Genomic DNA, 23,712 nt, shown 5'->3' with positions numbered 1-23,712 from the left:
TCGTATTTAGTGTGGCGCAACTTCATTCATACTCATGGCAAACATTGAGAGCCTTTCAAGGTCTTTATCACTCTGAATCCCTCAACTAAAGTTTTCACCAAACTTCACTGCCTTAGGAGTAGAAAAAATAAAGAGTACTAGTTTTTTCAAGTGAAGCCAAACTGTGGGCTTTTTACAGAGCTTGTGTTATCATTGAAGAATTGGAAAGACAAATTTCTTATCCTTTAGTGTAGAAATCCTAGTGATTTTGAGGGAGTTCCTATGAGTTGGAACAATTTCACTGAGAGGTGGTGGGGAGAGATTTCAAGCAAGAAGAGGATGTGGCAGTGTCCGAGCTGAAAAGCCAGGAAAACACCAGTTGCTACCTAAATGTTGATGTTGTTAATGCCAAGCTAAAGTGTTGGCTCGCCAATGTAGTTGCTAGGGAGAACTTTTCCCTTTAATTAGCCAATCTTGGACCCGAAAAGGGTAATTTCTTTGTCTTTTTCTTTCTGATCCAAACTTTCTCACTAACTTTTTTTTTTATGCAAGTATGGCTAGAATTGAAGCTGAAAAAGTAGGAAAAAAAAAAAAAAGAAAAGAGAGCTAGCCAAGTGAGATCTTAAAAAAAAAGAAATGGTGTCACAAGCTACTACTGCTGCAAAGACTAGAGAATAACCTTCTTCAATGAAACCCTAAGCTAAGGACTTGATCTCTCCTAATCCTGCCTAGAATGAGCCTACAGACCTTAGATCTCGTTTACTCTTGATGTGATCTCTTACTCAACCACCTATCTCAACTGTTGCTAGGGGTGGTTCTTCTGGACAATTGATCTTAAGAGGAACCCAAGTCCTGAGCTGATCTCTTGAGAGGAATTAATCTATGAAAGGAAACATAGACCTAGCTAAAGTCACAATAGCTTCCCTATATCTTTCAGGAAATCGCTTTCGAATGGGACCAGAGAGAATTGAAGTCCTTTTACACCATGCCATGAGTCTACAATTGGTTGCCACTCAGTAAATGGTTAAGGAGAAGCTGAACTTCCTAAGGTGGGAGATGTCCAAGGCTATTGTTGAAGCAGTGACTTTGAAAAGTCACCTATCTAATCTTTGGTGCGAGTGCAAGAGCTAGAAGAGAAGGTAAAATCATTTAAGGAGCTTACAGCACAGCTACAAAAGTGAGCCAAGCTTCTGAAATGGCTAAATTAAACAATGAGCTTAAGGGCAAAGATGATGGAGTAATCGATAAAGAGGCGAATGCTTATGTCCAAGCTCACAACGTTCTTCTTGCTGAGATGTTAAAATGATATCCAAATGATAACTTTACCTAGTTTGAAAAGCTCGACCCTAGTGCCGGAGTGGAGAGTGATAGTGAAGGTGATGAGGCTGAGAGGTCTTACAATGTAAATGTGATAGATACCACATTTGTCATGACCTAACCTATGGGCTGGATCGGCACTAGGACCTAGGCCAGTCTAAAGCCGCTGAGGCCCGTAGTAAGCCTAATTATTCCTCAACCTAATCCTAAGGCCCATTTGGGCCCAATTTCAAGAATTCAACCGGACAGAGTTCGGCCATAAAATGGACCATTCAACAGGGAGTTTTTGACTCGCTCGACCTGTAAACACAATATAAAATAAATTAGGGAGCTCAGCTCACCCTCCACATGCTCATAATATCAAAAATCCAATGGGAGCTCAGCTCCCTCATCCAATCCAGTCATACATGCAATTAATAATCTTACAAATTTAACACCATATTATATTATAGACCCAAATTAATTAAATACTCCTAACACATGTGGAGTCTAAAAATTAACCCAATTGTACAAAATATATCAAATACTACTAATTGACCTACGAAGAAGAAAAACAGGTTAGTCACAACAAGTAATTCTCCTGTAGCCTAGAAAAATAGATGAACAGGAGTGAGCGTTCAGCTGAGAGAGTAAAATACTAATTTTAACCACAATTTCTATAGCTAACTAAAACTAATGCATCCTAAGGAATGGAATGCAACATCATCATAATTTTCATACAAACCACATCATAGCAGTAAAAAGGCAATTTGGAGCACTCACCCACCCAACACTATACAAACAGTACATATATGGGAGCTGATCCCCTATACAGCTCTCTTAATCCAACCTCTGCCAGCGAGTGTCTCTCAAGCCGGACTTTCGCTTAATAAACCAAATGCGGGGTCCCAGCGAGTGTCTCTCAAGCCGTGTCTACCTGTCCTGTCCATATCCAATACCATACCACACGCACGCCAACGCACGCACACTGCTCCAAATTACCACAAACAACATCCATGGCACTTCATCAATTATGAATGCAATATAAAATGTGCCTAGTGTTTAACTACATAGATACATATTTATAAGTAATGCATGGGCATGCTTTAACATATAATAATATCAAAATTATAATTAAAATTAATATTTTACTCACAAACTTAACCGCGATCACTACGGCGGCTAAACGGAGGAGGAATGCTGTCTCTGCTCACCTGATAAATTTCATTGTAATTATTTAATATATTTGACTTGATACAAGCGTGGAAAAGACCAAAGACACCCTAGGTCGTGCTGAATATTTGGCAGAGTCTCCCCTATACCTAGAACCTACACAATCTGCAAAAGGGTTCAAAATGCACTTCTATATCCACAAGCCACACATCCACAACTCAATCACATCACATGGCCCCTCCCGGGCCCATCCAAACAGTCAACAACCACAATTTGAAAAATTATAATGTAGTCCCTACATTTACCCCTTTTGCAAAAACTACCCATTTGAGCTCCAAAAATTCTAAAACTTTGCCCTGCGGTCCTTAACAATATTATAGAGCTAACGCAAAAGGAGTTATAATTTTCTAACCTATCACAAATATGTTATAGATTTTTAATCGAATTCAGGCACTAGATAATTAAGAAAAATGAGGGTTCGGGTTTACCTATGCCAATTTCGACCTTGGAGACGCGTCCGGGACATCTGAAAATGGTGGGGTAGCCTATAACCTTGACCCAATTCGGAGACTTTTTCGGTAGTCTGTCTGCCCGGTCCAAAATTACAGACCCGAGCAACTGTTGAATTTCCTCAAATTGAAGGTATCTACGCGAAGCCCACAACACGGGGGTTAGTATATAATTTTTACGGAATTTTCTAAGCTCATTTAATGCTCGAAAAAAACTCTGAAGTCTCGCGGGCACCGAAAAACGGTGTATGAAAAATTTGAAATGGATATTGCTGCGAAGCTCTTGGCTAGTAGAGCACTTTGGTACTCTCAAATTTTTAGTGGGGTTTACGGTTTTCGAGAAATCTAACCTAAAATTCAAAATGGGCTAAAACTGTAACGGCCCGGCCCACTAGTGATATTGTCTGCTCTGGGCCGAAGCCCTCACGGTTTTAAAACGCGTCACTAGGAGTTACGAACCGTCAACTTATAAACCTAGCATCTCTCTCGTGTTTTGCCGATGTGGGATTTGCCTAGGGTGTTACAATCCACCCCCCTTATGGGACTCAGCGTCCTCGTGGCCGTAAACAGGTTGCCTGTGAGTGGCTCTGATACCACAAATGTAACGGCCTGGCCCACTAGTGATATTGTCCGCTCTGGGCTGAAGCCCTCACGGTTTTAAAACGCATCACTAGGAGTTACGAACAGTCAACTTATAAACCCAACATCTCTCCCGTGTTTTGCTGATGTGGGATTTGCCTAGAGTGTTACAAAAACTTCTCGAACTAAAATTGGGCAAACCGCTCGATGGATTTTGGTGTTCTTGGTGTCTCTGGAAAGCTCTCGAGGTGTAGAAGTGTTTTGGGACAAGACCCAGTTTGATTGGTAGCCGGATTGGTCAGAATTGGGCCGGGAAAGCAAAGCAGCGCGCTGCTCTCGTAAGCACCTTTGGGCATATTTTTCCTATTCTACAGGCGGCGGCCGGTGAGGGGGAAGGGCTGAGGTGGTATGCCGGCAAGCTGGGGAGGCTGGGCCGGCGGTGGGGCAGCGATAGGAGGAGAGAGGAGAGAGAAAATGAGAGAGAGAGGGAGGGTTCAATATTATAGGTTGACGGTTCAATATCATGAGAGAGAGAGGGAGGGTTCAATATTCTTCGGGGGCGCGCGAAGAAGAAGAAGAAGGAGGAAAAAGAAAATGGGCCAGTCCGATTAAACCGGTCCGGTTCAATTCATCCGATTCGATTCAAAATACCCGAAATTAAATTTTTACTATACCCTGGGACCAAAATCCGAAAAATTTTAAATAATTTCTCAAAATTTAAATAAAATAAAATAAAATATTAATATTTACTCATAAAATAATTAATTTAAAAATTAGGGGTGTTACAGATCATATGCTGATTAATTACTAACTATTTACTGATAATACTTTTTGTTGGTAATTACCGACAATACAAATTATTGTAGGCAATTACCGATGACAATAAGTTATCGTAGATGATTTTCTTTCTTTAATATTACCAACTAAATATGGTTCGTTGGTAATTACTGACAAAAAATTTTCGTAGGTAATTTATTTTAAAATTTTTATTTTTTTAATATTACTGACAAAAAATGAGTTTGTTGATAGTTATTGACGAAAAATTTTTACAAGTAATTTATTTTAATTTTTTTTTCTTAATATTATCGACTAAATATTGTTCATTGATAATTACTGACGAAATATTTTCGTAAGTAATTTCTTTTAAGATTTTATTTTTTATTTTCTTCTTAAAATTACCTACAAAAATGAGTTCATTGGTAATTACCAATGAAAAATTTTCGTAGTTAAAATTTTTCAAGTTTTTGATTTTTTTAAAATGTTCTTTTTAATATTACCGACCAAATACGAATTAGTTGGTAATTACCAATGAATTGTTTCATCAATATTCTTTTTATTTGATCGCTAATTTTGCTGTTAATATTAAGTGTCACTTTTGCCTACGAAATTATGTCATCGGTAAATTGTTCATTAGTAATTAGTCGGCAATTTCGTTGGTATAAATTGGTTTAAATTTTATTTCTTTTTTTCATTGGTAAAGCGTCAGTAAATCGTCAGTAAATTACCAACAAAATTTGGTGGTTAGTAATTTTTGTGGTTATTTTTAAAATTTCTTATGGTGAGAGCATTTGATGCTCTTCATTGGATATGATCAAAATATTTTAATCGACTCTTTCATTAACATGGATTGATCAAGTTTAATATAAAGTATTAATGTTCTAGTATAGAAGTGTGATAATTTCAGTTTATGATAATTTCAGTTTATGATCATCGAAATAAAATTATAAATTTTTTTATACTAATTTTTTGCATGTTATTTTAGGTCTTCACATTTTACTTTTCACTTTTTTTGTTACTAACTTATCATGCTTTTGTAACTTTTGTACTGGAGTATTTAATGCTCTTCGTTGGACATGATCAAACCATTTGAATCAACTCTATCATTAAGATGATTTTATTTTTTATATTTTACAATTAAGCTTGAAGAAAATGACTTGGAATATAAGTTATCTAAAGCCAAATATAAAACCATTCCTAATAGTCTTGACATCAAGGATAGGCTCAGTTCAATTTAGACTTTGTCAATTTCAGTTTTAGATCTCAAATTTTAGTGACTTCATTCATAAGCTTTTAAATTTTGTTAACTTGATGTATAACCATTTAGTTTAAATTTTAAAATTAAGTTAAAAAATTATTTTCTTAAATTTATTTATAATTATTATATAGCAACAATAGTAACATCAATGAAAACTAAGTCTTCATCTCAAACTAGTTGGGGCCGATTATATAGATTTTTTTGCTTCTCAGCTTTGTTTTGAAATCAATTCCGCACCATTACTTAAAAATTAACAACTAAGTCTTAATCTTAAACTAAGTAGGATCGATTGTGTAGATTTTTCACTTTATGGTTAATATTAATATTTAATTGGATTTTATTAAATTTTAATTTTAATTTTTTATATTTTAAAATTTTTATTAAAAATTATTAATTATTTAGTATTTTTTTTAAATTAATTTTTTTTACAACATACATTGCACTTTATTTACACTTATTTTTCACATTTATGAAATAACTTTTTTATATGTAATTTTTTACTAATTTTTCATATGTAATATACTATTATTATAATATATTAATTTTCAATGGTCAATTAAATTTAATTATTCATCGTCATAATAAGTTAATATAATTATATTTTACCCCTTATTAAACTTTGTTTATGTTTAGCTTGTTAATTTTAAATATAGTTGGATTTTTTTTTAAATCATTCTCTTTTAATTTCAACAGTTAATTAAAATTCAGTCTTTCATTACCATAATATTAAATTACTATGATTTTTTTTTCTATCTCATTGTTTTCCTTATTCTCACTTTTACATATTATAGATAGAATTATTGATAATATTAAATATTAAATTAATATTTCATAAAAAAATAAAAAACACAATCAATAATAGTATTATATATATTGAATATGTAACCACAATTTTATCCTAATTTAAAATAAAAAATTTGTTATTATTGTTATTATTATTATTATTATAGACAAAAGACTTTAAAAAAAGAGATTAAGAAAATTTAAAATTTCAACATATAGGAGATATAACATTAACCTGCTGGGGAGAATGATTTAACAATGTATATATATTAATAAATTTAAATTGATAGAACTTATTAGTGAATAGAGTTCTACTAGTTTCTATTTTTTTAATTTTAAATTTTAAATTTATTAATTAATTTACATTAAATTATCTTACATGTAAAGTTATTAGTTTAAAATCAAATTTTCTTTCAATTTATATATGTGAACAGTTATAGGAGTATAAAAATATTTAAAAAATTGCTAACATTAATCTTCTAAATAGAATTATACAAAATATAAATAATTTAATAATTAAATATTTCACTTTTAACAATAAAAAGGAATAAATATATATTATTAAAATATAAATTTCTTTTTAAGCAAAATATTCCATTTTCTAAAATTTATATATTTTTATATTCATAGTCTATAATCTCTTGGATACTGTTCTCAATATGCTTCATCTTGGATTTTTTTTTTTTTTAGTAAAACAAAGGTATTTCCTAGTTTATTGGGTTAAGTCTAATCCTGCTTATGCTGGAAAGGCTCGTTATAGATGTAAAGCGCTCTTAATGGAGGTTTTCTCTATTCACATTAATCGAACACTTGACCTTATACAGAATCCCTGTTAGTTCATCTTGGACTTTAATTAATTGCGCATTTGTGATGCAGGAAAAAAAAAATCATATTCTCTCTTATATTGAAGCATTACTTTTGCATTTGATAACTCTTATTTTAGCATGCTATATAATGAAAACGAAAGAATATCAATAAAAATAAAAAATTATAGAAGTGAAATTTATTATTATAATATAATTTTATAATTAATGTTTTGTAAATATATAGATTTAACTATTTGTTATTTTGTTGGTTTATATATTTTTATATTAAATTTCTTCACTAATGAAGTGTTGAGTTTCTCAAGACAAATTAACTTTTAACATTTTATAATTTTTATAAAATATATATAATTAGCATGAAAAATTTAAACTATTTTCAATCCTATTTAATAATTTATAGAAATAATAGTAAAATAAATTAAATTTGGTATAGTTTCATGTAATGTTGATATTTTTTTATTTCTAATTATTTTCAATTCGATTTTTAATTTTATGTGCTAAAATTAATTGTGAACATCCAAATCAATAAATATCAATATTATTAATTTTTATTTGATATATAATATTTTACATAATTTTCATATTTTCTTATAATATGTAGAAAAACTTTAAAATAAGATTGAAAAATATATTAAAACTAATAAATTAATAACTAAATTTTTTTTATAAAAAATAAAAAATCTATGTTTTAATAGAATAAAAAATACTGATGTTAGTATATTATTATTTTTAATTTGAATAATTATAAAAAAAATATATAAATCATTATTCGGTTTGATATAAAATGTTTTATCAAACTAACTTAGAAAGTATTTTTAATTAAATTTTTATAATTATTTTTAAATTTTTAATAATTTAACATTTTAAGTTAAAAAAAAATTAGTACTATAAATTCTATTCATCCTATTAATTATATTAATTTTATAATTAATCTCAATTTTTAAATATTATATGTTTATCTATTTAAATTTTGTTCTCATATATATAATTTGTTTTATATGCGTAATTATACATTATTTAAAAATTGATATTCATATAGTTTTATTATATATTACGTATTATAATTAAATATTTTTTTTATAAATCAATTAATATTAATTTTTTATAATATTTTTCATTGTTGCATATATATATATATATATATATATATATATATATATATATATATATATATATATATATATATATATATATATATAAATGTACTAACTTATATATTAATATAATAATTAAGAATTTTAGAAATATATCTATAATTAAAAATATAAATTTAATTTATATGAAATATTTTTTAATGAACTTATAAGAAATTAAATTAAAAGAAAACTTCAAAAAATTAATAAAAAAAATCATACATTTAGTTGACAAAAATTATTTTTTTACATAAATTTAAATATTATTGCATTAAAATATTTTTGAATGAATAATTATAATTAAGATAGAGATAAAAATCATTAAGATTCATTAAAAAAGTTATTCATATAAATAAAAGACTTTCTATTTTTGTAAATAATATTAATCATGAAAGTAGTTTTATAAAATTTTATTGTAAATTATATTATAATAAAAATTTAATTAAGTAGAATTTAAATACAAGTAGGATTAAGAATTTTGTTTTTATATAAACTCTAAAATTATATAGATAATAAATTTTAACAAATGAAAATTTTAAATTATATAAACTCTAAAATTAAATTAAATAATAAAAAATATAATTGTAAATACTATAAATAATAAAGGGCAATTTGAGTAAAGCCAATATTCCTCCCCTCCCTTCACACATTTATATATTATATATTTATAGATTATAGATTATGGATAGATAGATTGTAGATATAGATTATAGATTGATTCTCATTAGTAAAGTTGTAATAGGGATGTCAAACCTAGCTCAACTCAACACGCACTTATTAATTTTCCTTGACCCTTTCCCGACCCTGATGTTATAGGTGCAGAGATGGGGAGAAGATATCTTGCCCCGAATATAATGTATTTTAATTATTTTATTAAAATTTATTTATTTTTATATATTTATGTATTTAAATATTATGATTTTAATAGACAATTGTTAATATATTATTAAGATTATGTGTACAATCTATATTTGTAATTTATAATTTATTTTTTAATAAATAAATTTATATTATATAGTGATAAATTGAAATAAAAAAAATAAAATAAATCCATGTAAGTAAGCCCCAACCCCCACCAACTCCCGCCCTACGTATTCGATCTTCCATAGGGCTGAGATAGGAGGAGCAATCCTTACTTTTAAATTTGTTAAATTAATTTGTGGGCATTTCGTAATTTTGTTTTTATATTATGCATTTTTTTATGTTATATTTAATATAAAGGCATTAAAGGATAATATTTAATATAAAATATAAATATTATTTATAAAAAATAAAAGAAATTTTATATTATATTTATAATATAATACTATAAAATAAATTTTACATGATGTCGGAAAAAAATGTCTTAATTCTTATTTTTGTTAAGATTTGAACTCTTTTCGATATAAGTATAAAACTTTTGTGATGAATAAAATTTATTCTTAATTTATAATATTTAATATTTATTAAAATATAAATATTTAACTGTTTATCACAATTTTTTTATAATTTAAAAAATATTAAACACCATAAATTATTTATATTGAATTACAGTTAATATATATTTAAATTAAGAAATAAAAAAACTACTTAAATATTAAAATCTATAAAACATTTTTATTAATTTAGAATTATTTTTATTGAATATTAATTTTTCCAGATTAATTAAATTAATTTTAAAATTTTAATTGAAGTAATTAAATTTAACACACATTTGTATAAAAAAATTATTATAACTTATAAATCATTTGATATAAAGGTTGTGCATGGTCTTAGGGTTTTGAAAAATCATACCAAACTATACTAGAATAAAAAAAAACTATTACTATAAGAATCAAATTGTACTAAACTGAATTTATATTTATTATTTTGGTTCAATTTTGATTCTTTATCAATAATCAAATTGTAATCGTATCGAAATTATTTCGAATTAGAATTTAATAAAAAATGACTATATATATATATATATATATATATATATAATTTCAATAAAATTATATATATTTATATGTAATTAATGTAGTGATTGATTGCAAGGAAGTGCATTTTGCTATTCTATCGAATATAGAAGATTGGCCAGAATTTGGAGAGCTCATTTCAAATTGTAAATTGCTATTGTCTTAGGGGATTAGTGTGTCCCTTGTTTGGATTTAAAGACACGCTAATAAGGCTGCTCATAGTTTAGTTAAGGCAGCTTTGCTATACGTTAATCTTACCGCGTGGCATGAGCTATCGAGCATTCTTTCTAATGTCTTCTACTTTGATGCTTACTGGTTTTTTCATTTAACATTTGAGCCCTAAGTTTGGTGTATCTGCGAAGTCTGATGATTGGTTTAGTGCGGGCTTATTTTGTTTAGTTTTTCTTGGTTCTAATAAAATAATTTATTTGTTTTCAAAAAAAAAAATTGCCATATGTATATAATCTAATTTATCTTTAATCATAGTGTATATAATATAATATTATCTTTTATTTTTCAAATTTTTTTAATAATTTTAGGCATAAGTACATTAAATTACCTTATAGTCCTTAATTATATGACTAAATCACATGCTAATCATATAATTTAATATGTCTCTTTTAGAAGACTATATAATTAAAAAATAGATAGAAGATAATGTAATATACTTTCAAGATACTTTCAAGATAATATAATTAAATTATATCATTAGCATGTGATTTAGTCATATAATTAAGGACTATATATATTAACATTATTGTTTTGATGTTAGCATTTAATATTATTTTTATTCTTTTAAAATGAAGACAAGAATGTTATCATTTTAGGTGCAAAAACTGAGCTTGAAACTGAAATTAAAACCAAAATTGAAATCAAAATGGAACCAAAACTAGAACTGAAACGTACCCAAATTACTTGAAACAGAACTAGAACCACAATTGATTTTTTCCTCCAATTCTAATTCCTAAAAATTAAAATAAATAAATAAATAAAAGTTTGAATTCAATTCTGATTCTTAGATGGAATTCTAGTTCTTAGGTAGAACCGGAATCGAACTCCCCTACACATGAGCTTTGAAAAGAATCCTAAGAACATAACAATCTTCTTCCTCCTTCAGAATAACAATAGTTATGGTTGAAATCACATCTATTGACAGTCTGCTTCAAGTTTTAGGAAAATACCATGAAATTATTTAGCCAGAAATTGGTGGGAGCAGATATAAACTAGGAATAAATAATTTTATATTAAATATTAGCATATTAAAGAGCAGGGAAAAAAGAAACATGCTAGAAATCCAAATGTTTGTAGATAAAGCAATCTCTTTGGGTAATCCCCAAAAGTTCCACACACATACTTAGCAGTTTCTGGTTGTATAATAGAATTCCAAGTTGCATAGTGTTATAGCACACAGCTTATTCTGACAGAAGTTTTACAAGTACAATTGATAATACAAGCAACTAAGAGGTTCCTCTAACTTCATATTGATGGGAAATTATGAGAGGAGAGTGCCTTGAAACAGGCCTATCTTCAGACCACAGCTCCAGATTAACTGTTCCAGTTCCCCAGTGGATGAAACACTTACAGACCTCATTGACATTAAATTGGTTGACTAACGCAATACCAAGACATTTATCAACAAGCATCCATTCTCCTAAAATGAGAAACCATGATCAAATTAATATGTATATACTATTTGAAGATTGTCTCATGATCATGCATGTAATTCTAGAAGAAATGAAAATTATTTTAAGGCATCCAGCTTTTGAAGAAGAAGAAGACCAAAAACATGAGACTGGCAGGAAGGAAAAATTAATATTCAAGTCTACATGAACAGAAAGTTATGAAGCTACATTTAAGTGCATTTCAAATGCCTGAAATTTGGCATAATTACGCCACTTCCTGATTTTTGTATTGCATACTACTATTACAGAAGATGACTCTGTATTCAGTGAAAACGCAGTTTAACATTTAAGTAATTTTTTACCATTGCATATCAGTATATTAATTATTAGGTATGAGAAAAGGGCTAATTGTATATCAGCATATAACATGCATTTTAGTGATCTCAGCCTTGGAAAAGCTTGAAAAATCATCACTTATGCACACCTTGTCATCAGCTGGAATGAACTAGTGCGGATTTTAAATCCATGATCAGCGATAGAAGCATTTAACATGGGACAACTAGTTTTATATGCAAACTTATGACTATATTAGAATGATCTCAGCTTTGGAGAAGCTTGAAAAATCATCACTTATGCACACCTTGTCATCAGTTGGAATGAACTAGTGCAGATTTTAAATCCATGATTAGCGATAGAAGCATTTAACATGGGACAACTAGTTTTCTATGCAAACTTATGACTATATTAGGATGATCTCAGCCTTGGAAAAGCTTGAAAAATCATCACTTACAAAAAAAAAAAAGAACTTATAAAATTGCAGAAGCAAATCAAAAAAGAAAAAGCATAACTACCGTTTGGCAGAAGATTCCCTTCATAAAATCGATCCCCAGATTCAGGCTGAATTTCATGCTTCGATCCATCAATAGAAGTGAATGAGACAAAAGTTTCCATGGGATGTAAGACAATAAAGGTTGGATGTACTCTCAAGCAAACCAGCCTACATCACAAAATTAACAGCAGCAACAAACAAGAAGGCATCATCATTTTTTTTTTCGTATAAAATAATAGTGATCAAAAGGAAGAGGAAATAAAAACCTAGCATACAAGAGAAGTGCCAAGCAAGAAGAAAAATAAAGATGACTCAAATAAGCAAATAGACAAAAATGAAAATTTTCAATCAACTTTTTCATGAGAACAATTGCCATTTTGTAGTGACAATAAAATGCATTGTAGGTTTAATTGCGAGAATTTGTCTACAAAATAAACTCCAAGAAAATGTGCATTGCACAATGTCATATTTTATCATTTACCTAATATGTTAGCTACTTATTAGCCATTCATAAGCACTCTAACCAAACAAATAACTGTTTAAAATTTTAAATGCTTATAAGCTCAAATTAGCATATAAACATTAAGTGCTTATAAGCTAAGCCAAACACCCTCTACAAGCATATGACCAAATGATGTCCCATGGAACTTGTAAATAAAGGCCGTTACATTTATATAATTTTGGAGAATTATTGAAGTTTCTCTCCTGCAAATTGAACAAGAAAAGAGGAGGGAGGGGGGGGGGGGGGTGGCTGAGGGAATACAAAACTAGAAAAGAAAGTGTACCTTTGGCATTCAATTAATGGATAAGATTAATAATGAGCAATTTTTGAAATAAAAGTACTTGATTGTTAAAATTTATATTTAAGGAAAAAAAACTTTTAGGACTTGACCGCAAAAGCAAATACACTTCTATGATTTCAGATGTTATTCCTTGATTGATAAGGATGAAAAGTTGATTTAAAAAAAAAAGAAGATTTATTAAATAATAAAGATTAAAATATAGAAGCAAAATGAGGTATATCAGACTTTCTTTTACATGTTTACTCTTTCGTTATAAGGAAGTGCATAGATGCTTTGCATGTTCGAGTAAAATTGAATAGATGTCTAAACGTGGGATCAATAGTGACCAAGATAGGTAATGCTGTTATCCTGTAAAATCTATGTACATATATGAGAAACATGGCACGCTAAGCATTAAGCAAACAATTTGATGGATATTTGATGACAATGCAGAGTAAATTCATTATTTTGACATTCTGTCTCCCAATTAGCTTGATTCATTTGCAAGGTGTACTAAAAGCAAAATGAAAGGGATTTTATAATTTTTAGATTTAAACTGTTACAGAATTACTAATGCTGTCAGAAATAATGAACAAAATCATTAAAAAAGAATCTTTGAATCTAACCTTGAAAATCCACCTGAACCAGCTCCTACTTTTTGGGCTATAATGCTAGAGTCGATATGAAGAATCTTTGGATCATCTTTTCGAATAGATATCTTCCGTTGAAGAACCAATCCCCCACCAATATCACCTTCTAATATCAGAGATTCATTCTCTCCTCCATGCTCAAAATCCCGCCTACAAGAAAAAAAATTTTGCCAAACTTGAGTGTGAAGCAACTACATAACATAAAGCAGAAGCAAGGGCGACATATTGTAATTATTTTCAAGCATAAATTTGATTACCTTTTAAGGGGAAGGAGGATAACAATTTCAAAGGAAGAAGGAAATAATGTGTGAGGAGAAACAAAAACATCACCAATTTACAAAAAGTTTTAAACTAGTAATTTAAATTTAAATATATGTCATCTTGTTGATAGTTTTTAAAAAATTCATGAAATTGGCGGCTGATGTGGTCCGTTTGGACCAATTCAACCTGATACCACTATGCTGTTTCCAAGTCCGAAACCATTTCCAGCTCTATTACCTAAAACCCCTCCTTTAATTCTAAGCTTCTTAATTGCTTAATTTTTTTTCCCTTCGCCTTCTTGTTGTCTATGCCACCGATCTAAAAATATTTCCCTTGTAGAACAGTATATCATGACTTTCATAAGTAATTATCTCACATGCTTCAACTTATCACATAGATATTCATGTTTGTATAAGAAAACAGGTATTCATAGCAACTTACTCAATGATCTTGTATTCTTCATAGCATCCTGCTGACGGGTACTCAGTGCCACTATATTCTTCATATCCATCAATCTCAATTCTGCTATGAAGCCACTGTGTTCCTATTGTCATCATCAACAAAATAGGAATCAAAATACCTCTCATCACATGATGTATAATTAAATAACATTGACACAAGAAATTCTTAATTTTATCATTCTCAAAATTCGTGAAGACTTCTAAATGGATCGGAATATAATGCCATTGATTGATTGCCATGAAAACAAGATGAATAAATGTATAGTCTCAGAAAGATACAATTATAATTTGTGCCTCTACTGCTCTCATGAAAATATGATCAGTACCTGAAGGAAGGTGCCCCATGGAAATAATTCTACCCCCAATCCAGGGAACTATTTTAACAATCCAATCACCACATTTCAGTTCAATAGCGATTCTAGAAAGCTCTACGCCCTTTGATCCTGAAACGTCTTCAACATCTGGGATATGCTTAGAACTTTCTGTATTGAACAATGAGCAAAGAACATGAGATTACCTAAAAGTTCACAATTGATATATAAGAATATTTGAAGTTTAGTATTCATCAGTAAATTTATTTTCGAAAAAAAACTGATTTAGCAAATATCCTATAAAAAGAGAAGAAAGAGAGATGATTGATTTTACAGTTGCCACTTTAATAAGAGAAACAATTATAATATAAATGAAAAGAGGACTCCTAAAGGTCTAGCAACAACAGGTAAAATCATGCTGGTAGAGTTGTTGATACACATCATTTCTGAGGCATATTCATCCATGTATAAAAATGTGAACTTCCAAGTCTCATTTTCTAAATTTAAATATTGGAATAGGCAAAATATTACTTTTAGTCTCCAAAATTTCAAAATTTTCCAATTTAGCCTCAATGACAATGCAGGGAATTAGACAATTTAATTTAAGCTTTACATTTAGTCCTTAAATTCCTAATTGCTTTGAAATCCAAGATGAGCACTAAAGTTTCCACCTATTTTAACTACATTTAACTGTAGAAAACTGATTCATCCTATAAATTCGACTCCAAAATCCATAAAACAAGAAAGCCCATAAAAGATTTTATCTTAAGTCAAAGCCAGAAATATAGTATACAACCATAGCAAAATCTAAATCTTATTGCTAACAGAACCTGGGAACAAAAGATGGGGGAAAAGGAGCGAGAAGAACGGGAAGCTTTCAACTAAGGATTCAAAGTTTCAACACATATCTGCCCATCATAATATCATAGCAATGGCAACTCAAGAAACAAAACACAAAATAAACTACCAAAAAAATCAGTGATATCTGAAACTAAGATAGAATATGGAGTTGGACAATTGAAATGTGAGGAAAGAATACAATAAAAAGAATGAGTACTTCACACCAAATGTTTAGCATGCACATAATTATTGGAAGAAGATAATTATTGTAATGGCCCGGCCCACTAGTGATATTGTCCGCTTTGGCCTAGCCCATACTAGGCCTCACGGTTTTAAAACGCGTCAATAGGGGTTACGAACTATCAACTTATGAACCCAGCATCTCTCCCGTGTTTTGTCGATGTGGGATTTGCCTAGGGTGTTACAATCCACCCCCCTTATGGGACTCAGCGTCCTCGCTGAGGTTTGCCCCACCATCGTTCAAGGTTGCACGCGGAGCGGCTCTGATATCACAAATGTAATGGCCCGGCCCACTAGTGATATTGTCCGCTCTGGGCCGAAGCCCTCACGGTTTTAAAACGCGTCAATAGGGGTTAGGAACCTCCATCTTATGAACCCAGCATCTCTCCCGTGTTTTGTCGATGTGGGATTTGCCTAGGGTGTTACAATCCACCCCCCTTATGGGACTCAGCGTCCTCGCTGAGGTTTGCCCCACCATCGTTCAAGGTTGCACGCGGAGCGGCTCTGATACCACAAATGTAATGGCCCGGCCCACTAGTGATATTGTCCGCTCTGGGTCGAAGCCCTCACGGTTTTAAAACGCGTTAATAGGGGTTAGGAACTATCAACTTATGAACCCAGCATCTCTCCCGTGTTTTGTTGATGTGGGATTTGCCTAGGGTGTTACAATCCACCCCCCTTATGGGACTCAGCGTCCTCGCTGAGGTTTGCCCCACCATCGTTCAAGGTTGCACGCGGAGCGGCTCTGATACCACAAATGTAATGGCCCGGCCCACTAGTGATATTGTCCGCTCTGGGCCAAAGCCCTCACGGTTTTAAAACGCGTCACTAGGGGTTACGAACCACCAACTTATAAACCCAGCATCTCTCCCGTGTTTTGTCGATGTGGGATTTGCCTAGGGTGTTACAATCCACCCCCCTTATGGGACTCAGCGTCCTCGCTGAGGTTTGCCCCACCATCGCTCAAGGTTGCACGCGGAGCAGCTCTGATACCACAAATGTAATGGCCCGGCCCACTAGTGATATTGTCCGCTCTGGCCTAGCCCATACTAGGCCTCACGGTTTTAAAACGCGTCAATAGGGGTTACGAACTATCAACTTATGAACCCAGCATCTCTCCCGTGTTTTGTCGATGTGGGATTTGCCTAGGGTGTTACAATTATGTCATTGATTTAATGCATCAAAATAGTGTCAATGAAGAAAATTATAATAATATTAAAATAGATCTTAATCAAACTACATGTATAGGAACCAGAAAGAGAAGGCAAAGGAGAATGAGGGGGCAGCCTAACAGCTCCAAAGAAGAAATATTACCTAAACGACTCTTATATTGTTTCTCACTTGTTGATACCAACTCAGAAACATCAAGTTCTGAAGGCATCCAAATTATCACAAAGCCTCCATCCATGCCCCATGCTTTAATCTGCTTGAACATATTAAATAAGTTTTACAAAATATTTCAAAAGAAATGGTAGATTATAGGCAATGCTAACTAAGACAATGTCCCTTGAGTAGAAAGGATGTACCATTGCACCTTCACCAAGCAATAATAGCACTTGCAGGCGTCTTTTGGGCCTCTTCCAAGACCCTTCTGTTTTCGAAACTCTAACAATAACAACTGAATATCGACGTTCAGCAACATAATGTGTAAGCAAATATCCACCCTTGGTGAATTCATATCCATCACCATCATCTTCAAATAATACACCTTTAGCTTGCCCTGTACATAAGAAATGGTTCAGACATCCATTTGCCAGTTGACCAACATAGAATCATGCACTTGTATAGAGAGAGAGAGAGAGAAAGAGAGAGAGAGAGAAGCATAGTAGGAATATTATGTTGCCTTTCGTTCTGCTATACAAATTACTGGAGGAAGAGGTCCAGGCCCCCAGCATGAGCAAAACTGTAACTAGGCAATTCAAAGTGCACAAGACTACTAAGGTTGAATGGACGTACTAGCTGGAATCTTGTATGTCCTAATCAGTCTAAACCCTCCCTATTTCTACTGTACATTATGATGCCAATAACTTTTTTTTGGGGAAAAAAAAATCTCTTTGACATTTATCAATATTCACACTTCTGTCCTTTCATTTTCAAAATTGAATTAAATAGACCTCAACTTTTTAATTTCATAACACCTTTGTCTTTCACTTAAAATATTATATACTTTATTCCCTAAGATTTTATTTTGAATTACATTTTAATCCTTGAGTTTTCAAATAAAATAACCTTTTCATGCCCAAAAAAAAAAATAGAATAGTGAGGGGCTAAGAAGTTATTTTACTTAAAAAGCGAGGGACTAAAATATAACGAAAGGACTAAAGTGGACAACTTGATTCACTTTCCAAAAAACAAGAATGTGAATGCAAATTTTGCATAATGTCATGGTGGTTTATACTGTATAGTAATTTTCCCTTTATTTTTTTGTTCCCTCTTTTTTGTTGACTAGGTGATGTAGAACTAATAGAACAAAAGGGAAAAAGGGGAATAAGAAGCAAAATTCTCAATTTTATTAATACTCAAATCAATTGTCAATCATAGAAAAATTCTCCTCAAAATACATAAAAGAAAAGCATATATGAAGAATTTGTAATCCTACAAAGTACTAGGATTTGGAACCCTAAATAAGAAAATATTAATCTAATACTAATTAGGAATCTCAAATCAACATAAATTCCTAAGCAAAATTAAGACTTTACTTCCTATACTTCTTCCTAAAATAGGTAGTCCTAAAATCTCTAGTAAATCCTACATCACTAAGGACACTTGAATAAGCAGAATTAGGATCATAGAACTACTGAGGAGGGAAGTCCTATATCTACACTTTTCAAAATCTAAAGCTTTGCAGGGGAAGGCAATATCAAATTCACATAATAAGAATTGCCATATAGACAATTTAAAGTTTACAATAAATCTACAAAACTAGAGCACTTCATAAAAAATAGATGCTTTGCTTTTGGGGTAATTTAATCTGTTAAAGCCATCAACATTCATCATTTATACATGGAGGACTGAAAGTTATTTCTAATAAAAATACACAAATTTTCAGTAACAGTTTTGTTTAACAACACAGGAGACCTAATATCTAGATTCTCAAGCACTGCTCATCACTACAATTACGCTGCTTGACTCATGCTAAGTAAATCAAGTGGATAATCTATGTCAATTAACGGACATTAGTTTAGAATTAGCAACATAAGTTAGGATTCAATTTAGTCTACACCAACACGGGTGGCATCTCAAGACCAAAAAAAAAAAAGTCAGCTAATAGAAGCCCATGGAAACGCATTCATAGGTATATCAGTCTCTTTTTCTGCTAATGAAATACAAAGTCAGTAACTATCCTGAATTTGCTTCTAGGGGTATGTTTGGGAAAGAGATAATTTGTACTGTATTTTTTTGCAAGTCTCTATTATCAGTCAATGACATCACAACCATGTTTCTAATCCAAGCAGAAGTTTAAATTAGAATCCTATTATGATCATTTAAGTAGTCAGAGGATGACGTAAAAATCACAAGATTCTGCAATTTTCAAAAATATGCAAGCATAAATATGAAATACAAAGAAATATTTGCCATAATATTATCAAGAAAAGCTTAAATTTTAGGAATTAAATTTTAATAAGTTTACCGTCACATGGAAATCTACCCAAGTCCTTAGAGGCTCAATTTGACCTCCTTAATATTTTTTTTAAAGGATTTTGTGATCCTGCAGCTTAGATCAAGCTTTGGACAACAAAAATTATGTCATTACCAGTAGGGATTTTGAAACTTGGATTTTCATCTCTTGAGAAATCTTAAAGATAGAAGAACAACAAATCTTATTTACTGTTTATCAACAGAAAAACAACATAACTTACATACTAGTTATTACCAGTGTTAAAGATTTGGACAAGACTAAATGAGAGAGCTGACTGGTGAAACTTGGAACTGGTCCAACAATCGGTTTGGTAGCACAAGTTGGTAGCACAAGTTGGGTCACTAAAACTGCCAACCCAGAAATTGTCCAAAAATACTGTCCCTTTGGTATGCTTGACCAGTTTTGGCAAAAATGCCATAACTTGGTCTGCAAAGCTGCAAATTGAGTGAAACTAGTGCTAAAAGTTTTATGAGACATAGCACAACAATTTTTATGTTTTGACCAAGCTCTAAAAACCATTGCATCCTAGGGAAAATATTAGCCAAAGTTAGGAAGTGAAATCTGGAAAATGTTAAGTTGAACCCAGAATGCCATTTGATATCCGTGTGTTCATTTGGCCATAACTCCCACTAGGAAATTCCATTTGAGATGTGCAAATATGATATGGAAACATGATACTTAGGGCTACAATATTGATTTAGACACCTTTGCCAAATTCTAAGTGTAAAGACCCTAAAAAGAGGGTCAAACATACTGCCCTGAAGTTGGTTATTGCCCTTATAGGACTGAGAGTCCAGGTTAATACACTGACTATAACTCACCATACCAAGCTTGAAAAATTATGAAATTGTACCTGAGAGTCCCTAAGACATAGAGGAACATATCTTGTGAAGGAACTTAAGCCTAAAAATAACAATAAAATGATCAAATGACTGGTTAAATTTTATTGACCAGAAATTGTAAATTCTGGACAGCTTAGAGGCAAACGGACCAGTTATGGTATTTTGACCATAACTTGAGTTCTATAACCCCAAATTCAGTGATTCAAAAACTGAAATTCAAGTTTAAACATAGAGGAGCAATTATTATGAAGGAAGTGTGACTAAATAGACATCCTAACCTAGTCAAATTCCTAGATAAATATGACACATCAACATAAACCTAAAGAAAGGTTCATGGGAAAAATGCTATATATGAAAATTAAAATACTCATAAGGATAATTAAATATTAAAAATGATATGAATATATAAATTGGGACTAATGTCCTATTAATATGAAATTAATAGTACCAATGAACAGTACTAAAAAATAGTAACAGTGAATAGTGCTAAATTAATTAAAAATATTTAATTGCCCATAGTATACCTAGACTTATTTATTTAGTTGGATAAATTGGTATACCAATTAGGGACTACAGATAGCAGTACTGCCTACCGAGAAAATTATGAACTGATAATATATGTCTGGTATGATTATTCTACAGGCTATATGCCTACTTACTGGCCATCGTGCCTACTTTATTTCTGGCTTTACAAGCCTGACAATGGTCTCGTGCGACACCGGCCTCGTGCACGGATGTATCTTTGGGTGGACATATGGCTGTCTAACCCGTATACTCCCGTGTATCCAGCTTTTATAATTTGTTATAGGTTTCTTGGGCATTGATAATAATTAATTAATATTGAATATACAATAAGTAAACAGGAAAGATCCCAATAATGTTAATTGTTTCCAAAGAGCAATAAAAATGTAAAAGACCCAGAAATTATGATTTGTAGATATTAATTCAATTGTTTAATTATTGTTATTATAAATTATGCACCACTAAGCATTATGCTTAGCGCGTTGGTTTTCCATCGCGTAGGTACTGAAGATCAGCAGCTGCCACAGTAGTATTCGAACAGAGTTCCGACCAGATCTGCCACCGACTAGAGTCACCTCACCAGTCTTTTGTATTTTGGTAGGGCCCATGTATAGACTAGTATTTTGGTTCATTATGTTTAGTCATGATGTATTTCATTTTGGACCTGTAATTAAACTTTGAGATTGAAATGAAAACTTGTAATTTATTATCTATGAATTTCTATATGAATGCAATAGATGATACTTCATTTTTAGATCTCATAAATAATTGTAAATGATATGATACAAGAGAATATGATATGGAAATGTGTGAAATGAATATGAATATGTTAACACGTGATAGTGGAACCTGCCAGATGCTAATAAAACAGAGGAGGATCTGTCCGGGTCTCCACAGAAATAAGGTATATAAAAAAAAAAAAAATTCTACACATAAATTACCTGATTTAAATAACATTAAAATTTACAATAGACATGACAAGACAAGATAGGGTGCTCCGGCACTGAATGTGGCACTTCTTGCTCGACTATACAATAGACGGATAAGGGGCGTCACACTTGATACACCCACTGTTGTAAGAACAGATGTCAAGGCTTGTACTAAACATCCTATTTCCAATTTTGTTTCCTATGATTCTTTGTTTCCTTCACACGAGATTGGAAGGAAGCATACCTCGATTCAAAATGGAAGGTAGCAATGGTTGAGGAGATGAAAGCTTTGGTAAAAAATGAGACGAGATCTTGTTACTTGTACTTTGGGAAAGAAACTTGGATGCAAATGGGTGCTCACAATAAAACAAGTAAAACATAGGGTAGACAACTCAATCAAAAGGCATAAGGCCAAATTAGTATCCAAAGGCTTCACTTAGACATAAGGAGTATATTATCAAGAGACTTTTGCTTCTATTGTAAAGACGAACGACATTAGAATCTTATTGTCTTGTGCAACAAATCTTGAGCGGGACTTCCAGTAGTTTGATGTTAAGAATGCCTCCTTACATGGAGACTTAGAGGAAGAGGTGTATATGTAAATTCCTCTAGGGTATGATGATGAAAAAACTAAAGGGAAAATTTGTAAATTAAAGAGGCATTGTGGTCTAAAGCAGTCACCAAGACTATGACTTGAATGATTTAATAAGGCCATGATCTCTTTTGGATATTATAAAAGCAACGCTGATCATACGTACCCATTTATCAAACAATGTAGAGGTAAGATCATATTACTTGTTAGGTTATTGTACATTAGTTGGGCATGACCTAGTTACTTGGAGGAGCAAAAAGTAAAATGTGATAGCAAGATCAAGTGCAAAAGCAGAATATAGAGTTAGGGCACAAGGCATTTGTGAGCTATTATGGTTACAGAAGTTAATGGAAGAATTGAAGTTGTTAGAAATAAAGGGTTTATCCTTGTTCTATGATTACAAAGTTGCCATTAGTATAGTGCACAATCCAGTTTATCATGATCAGACCAAACATATAGATATTGATCAACACTTCATTAAAAAGAAAATAATGGATGGTTCTTTAAGTGCATTTCATGTGACTTCAAAGGAATAACTAATTGACGTGTTTACTAACTTTTGTCAAGAAAATGCATTGAAAATTTCTCTCCAAAATATGTTTCTACATAAGGAATTAAGAGAGATGAGATTAGTTAAAGAAGGAGGAGGAGGAGAATATAAAGAAGACAAGTGGTGAATTCTCCATTAATCAATTAATGAATTCCTGCTTTATAATTGTATCTGTGTATGTTACGGATTGTTATATAACAAACCATAACTAACGATAGCTAATTGTGCCTGGGAATTCTTAAAAGCATAAAAAAACTCTCATAGAAATGATAAAAAAGGTATAATAGCCTAAAAAGCCATAATTAACTTAAAATAAGCTACTTATCAGCCTTTCCCCTTTCTCTTGTACGTAACACATCAATGCTCTTTCTCACATGAAGTATTATTAGTCCT

At 31.3% G+C, this 23,712-nt stretch overlaps 1 protein-coding gene across 1 annotated transcript; it reads right to left on the bottom strand.

Moving 5' to 3' along the window:
- Nucleotides 1-11,467: 11,467 nt before the first annotated feature.
- Nucleotides 11,468-18,008, bottom strand: LOC131176015 (uncharacterized). The gene is made up of 7 exons (XM_058141035.1): nt 17,771-18,008; nt 17,559-17,667; nt 15,180-15,335; nt 14,834-14,936; nt 14,108-14,281; nt 12,722-12,867; nt 11,468-11,899 (listed from the first exon to the last, which is right to left on the bottom strand). The coding sequence occupies exons 1-7, from the start codon at nt 17,771-17,773 to the stop codon at nt 11,706-11,708; spliced, it is 885 nt and encodes a 294-aa protein (XP_057997018.1). The 5' UTR covers nt 17,774-18,008; the 3' UTR covers nt 11,468-11,705.
- Nucleotides 18,009-23,712: the final 5,704 nt, after the last annotated feature.

The sequence above is a fragment of the Hevea brasiliensis genome, chromosome 18, assembly GCF_030052815.1.
Source record: "Hevea brasiliensis isolate MT/VB/25A 57/8 chromosome 18, ASM3005281v1, whole genome shotgun sequence".
NCBI classification, from domain to species: domain Eukaryota; kingdom Viridiplantae; phylum Streptophyta; class Magnoliopsida; order Malpighiales; family Euphorbiaceae; genus Hevea; species Hevea brasiliensis.
This window is presented reverse-complemented; position numbering and strand designations above follow the sequence as displayed.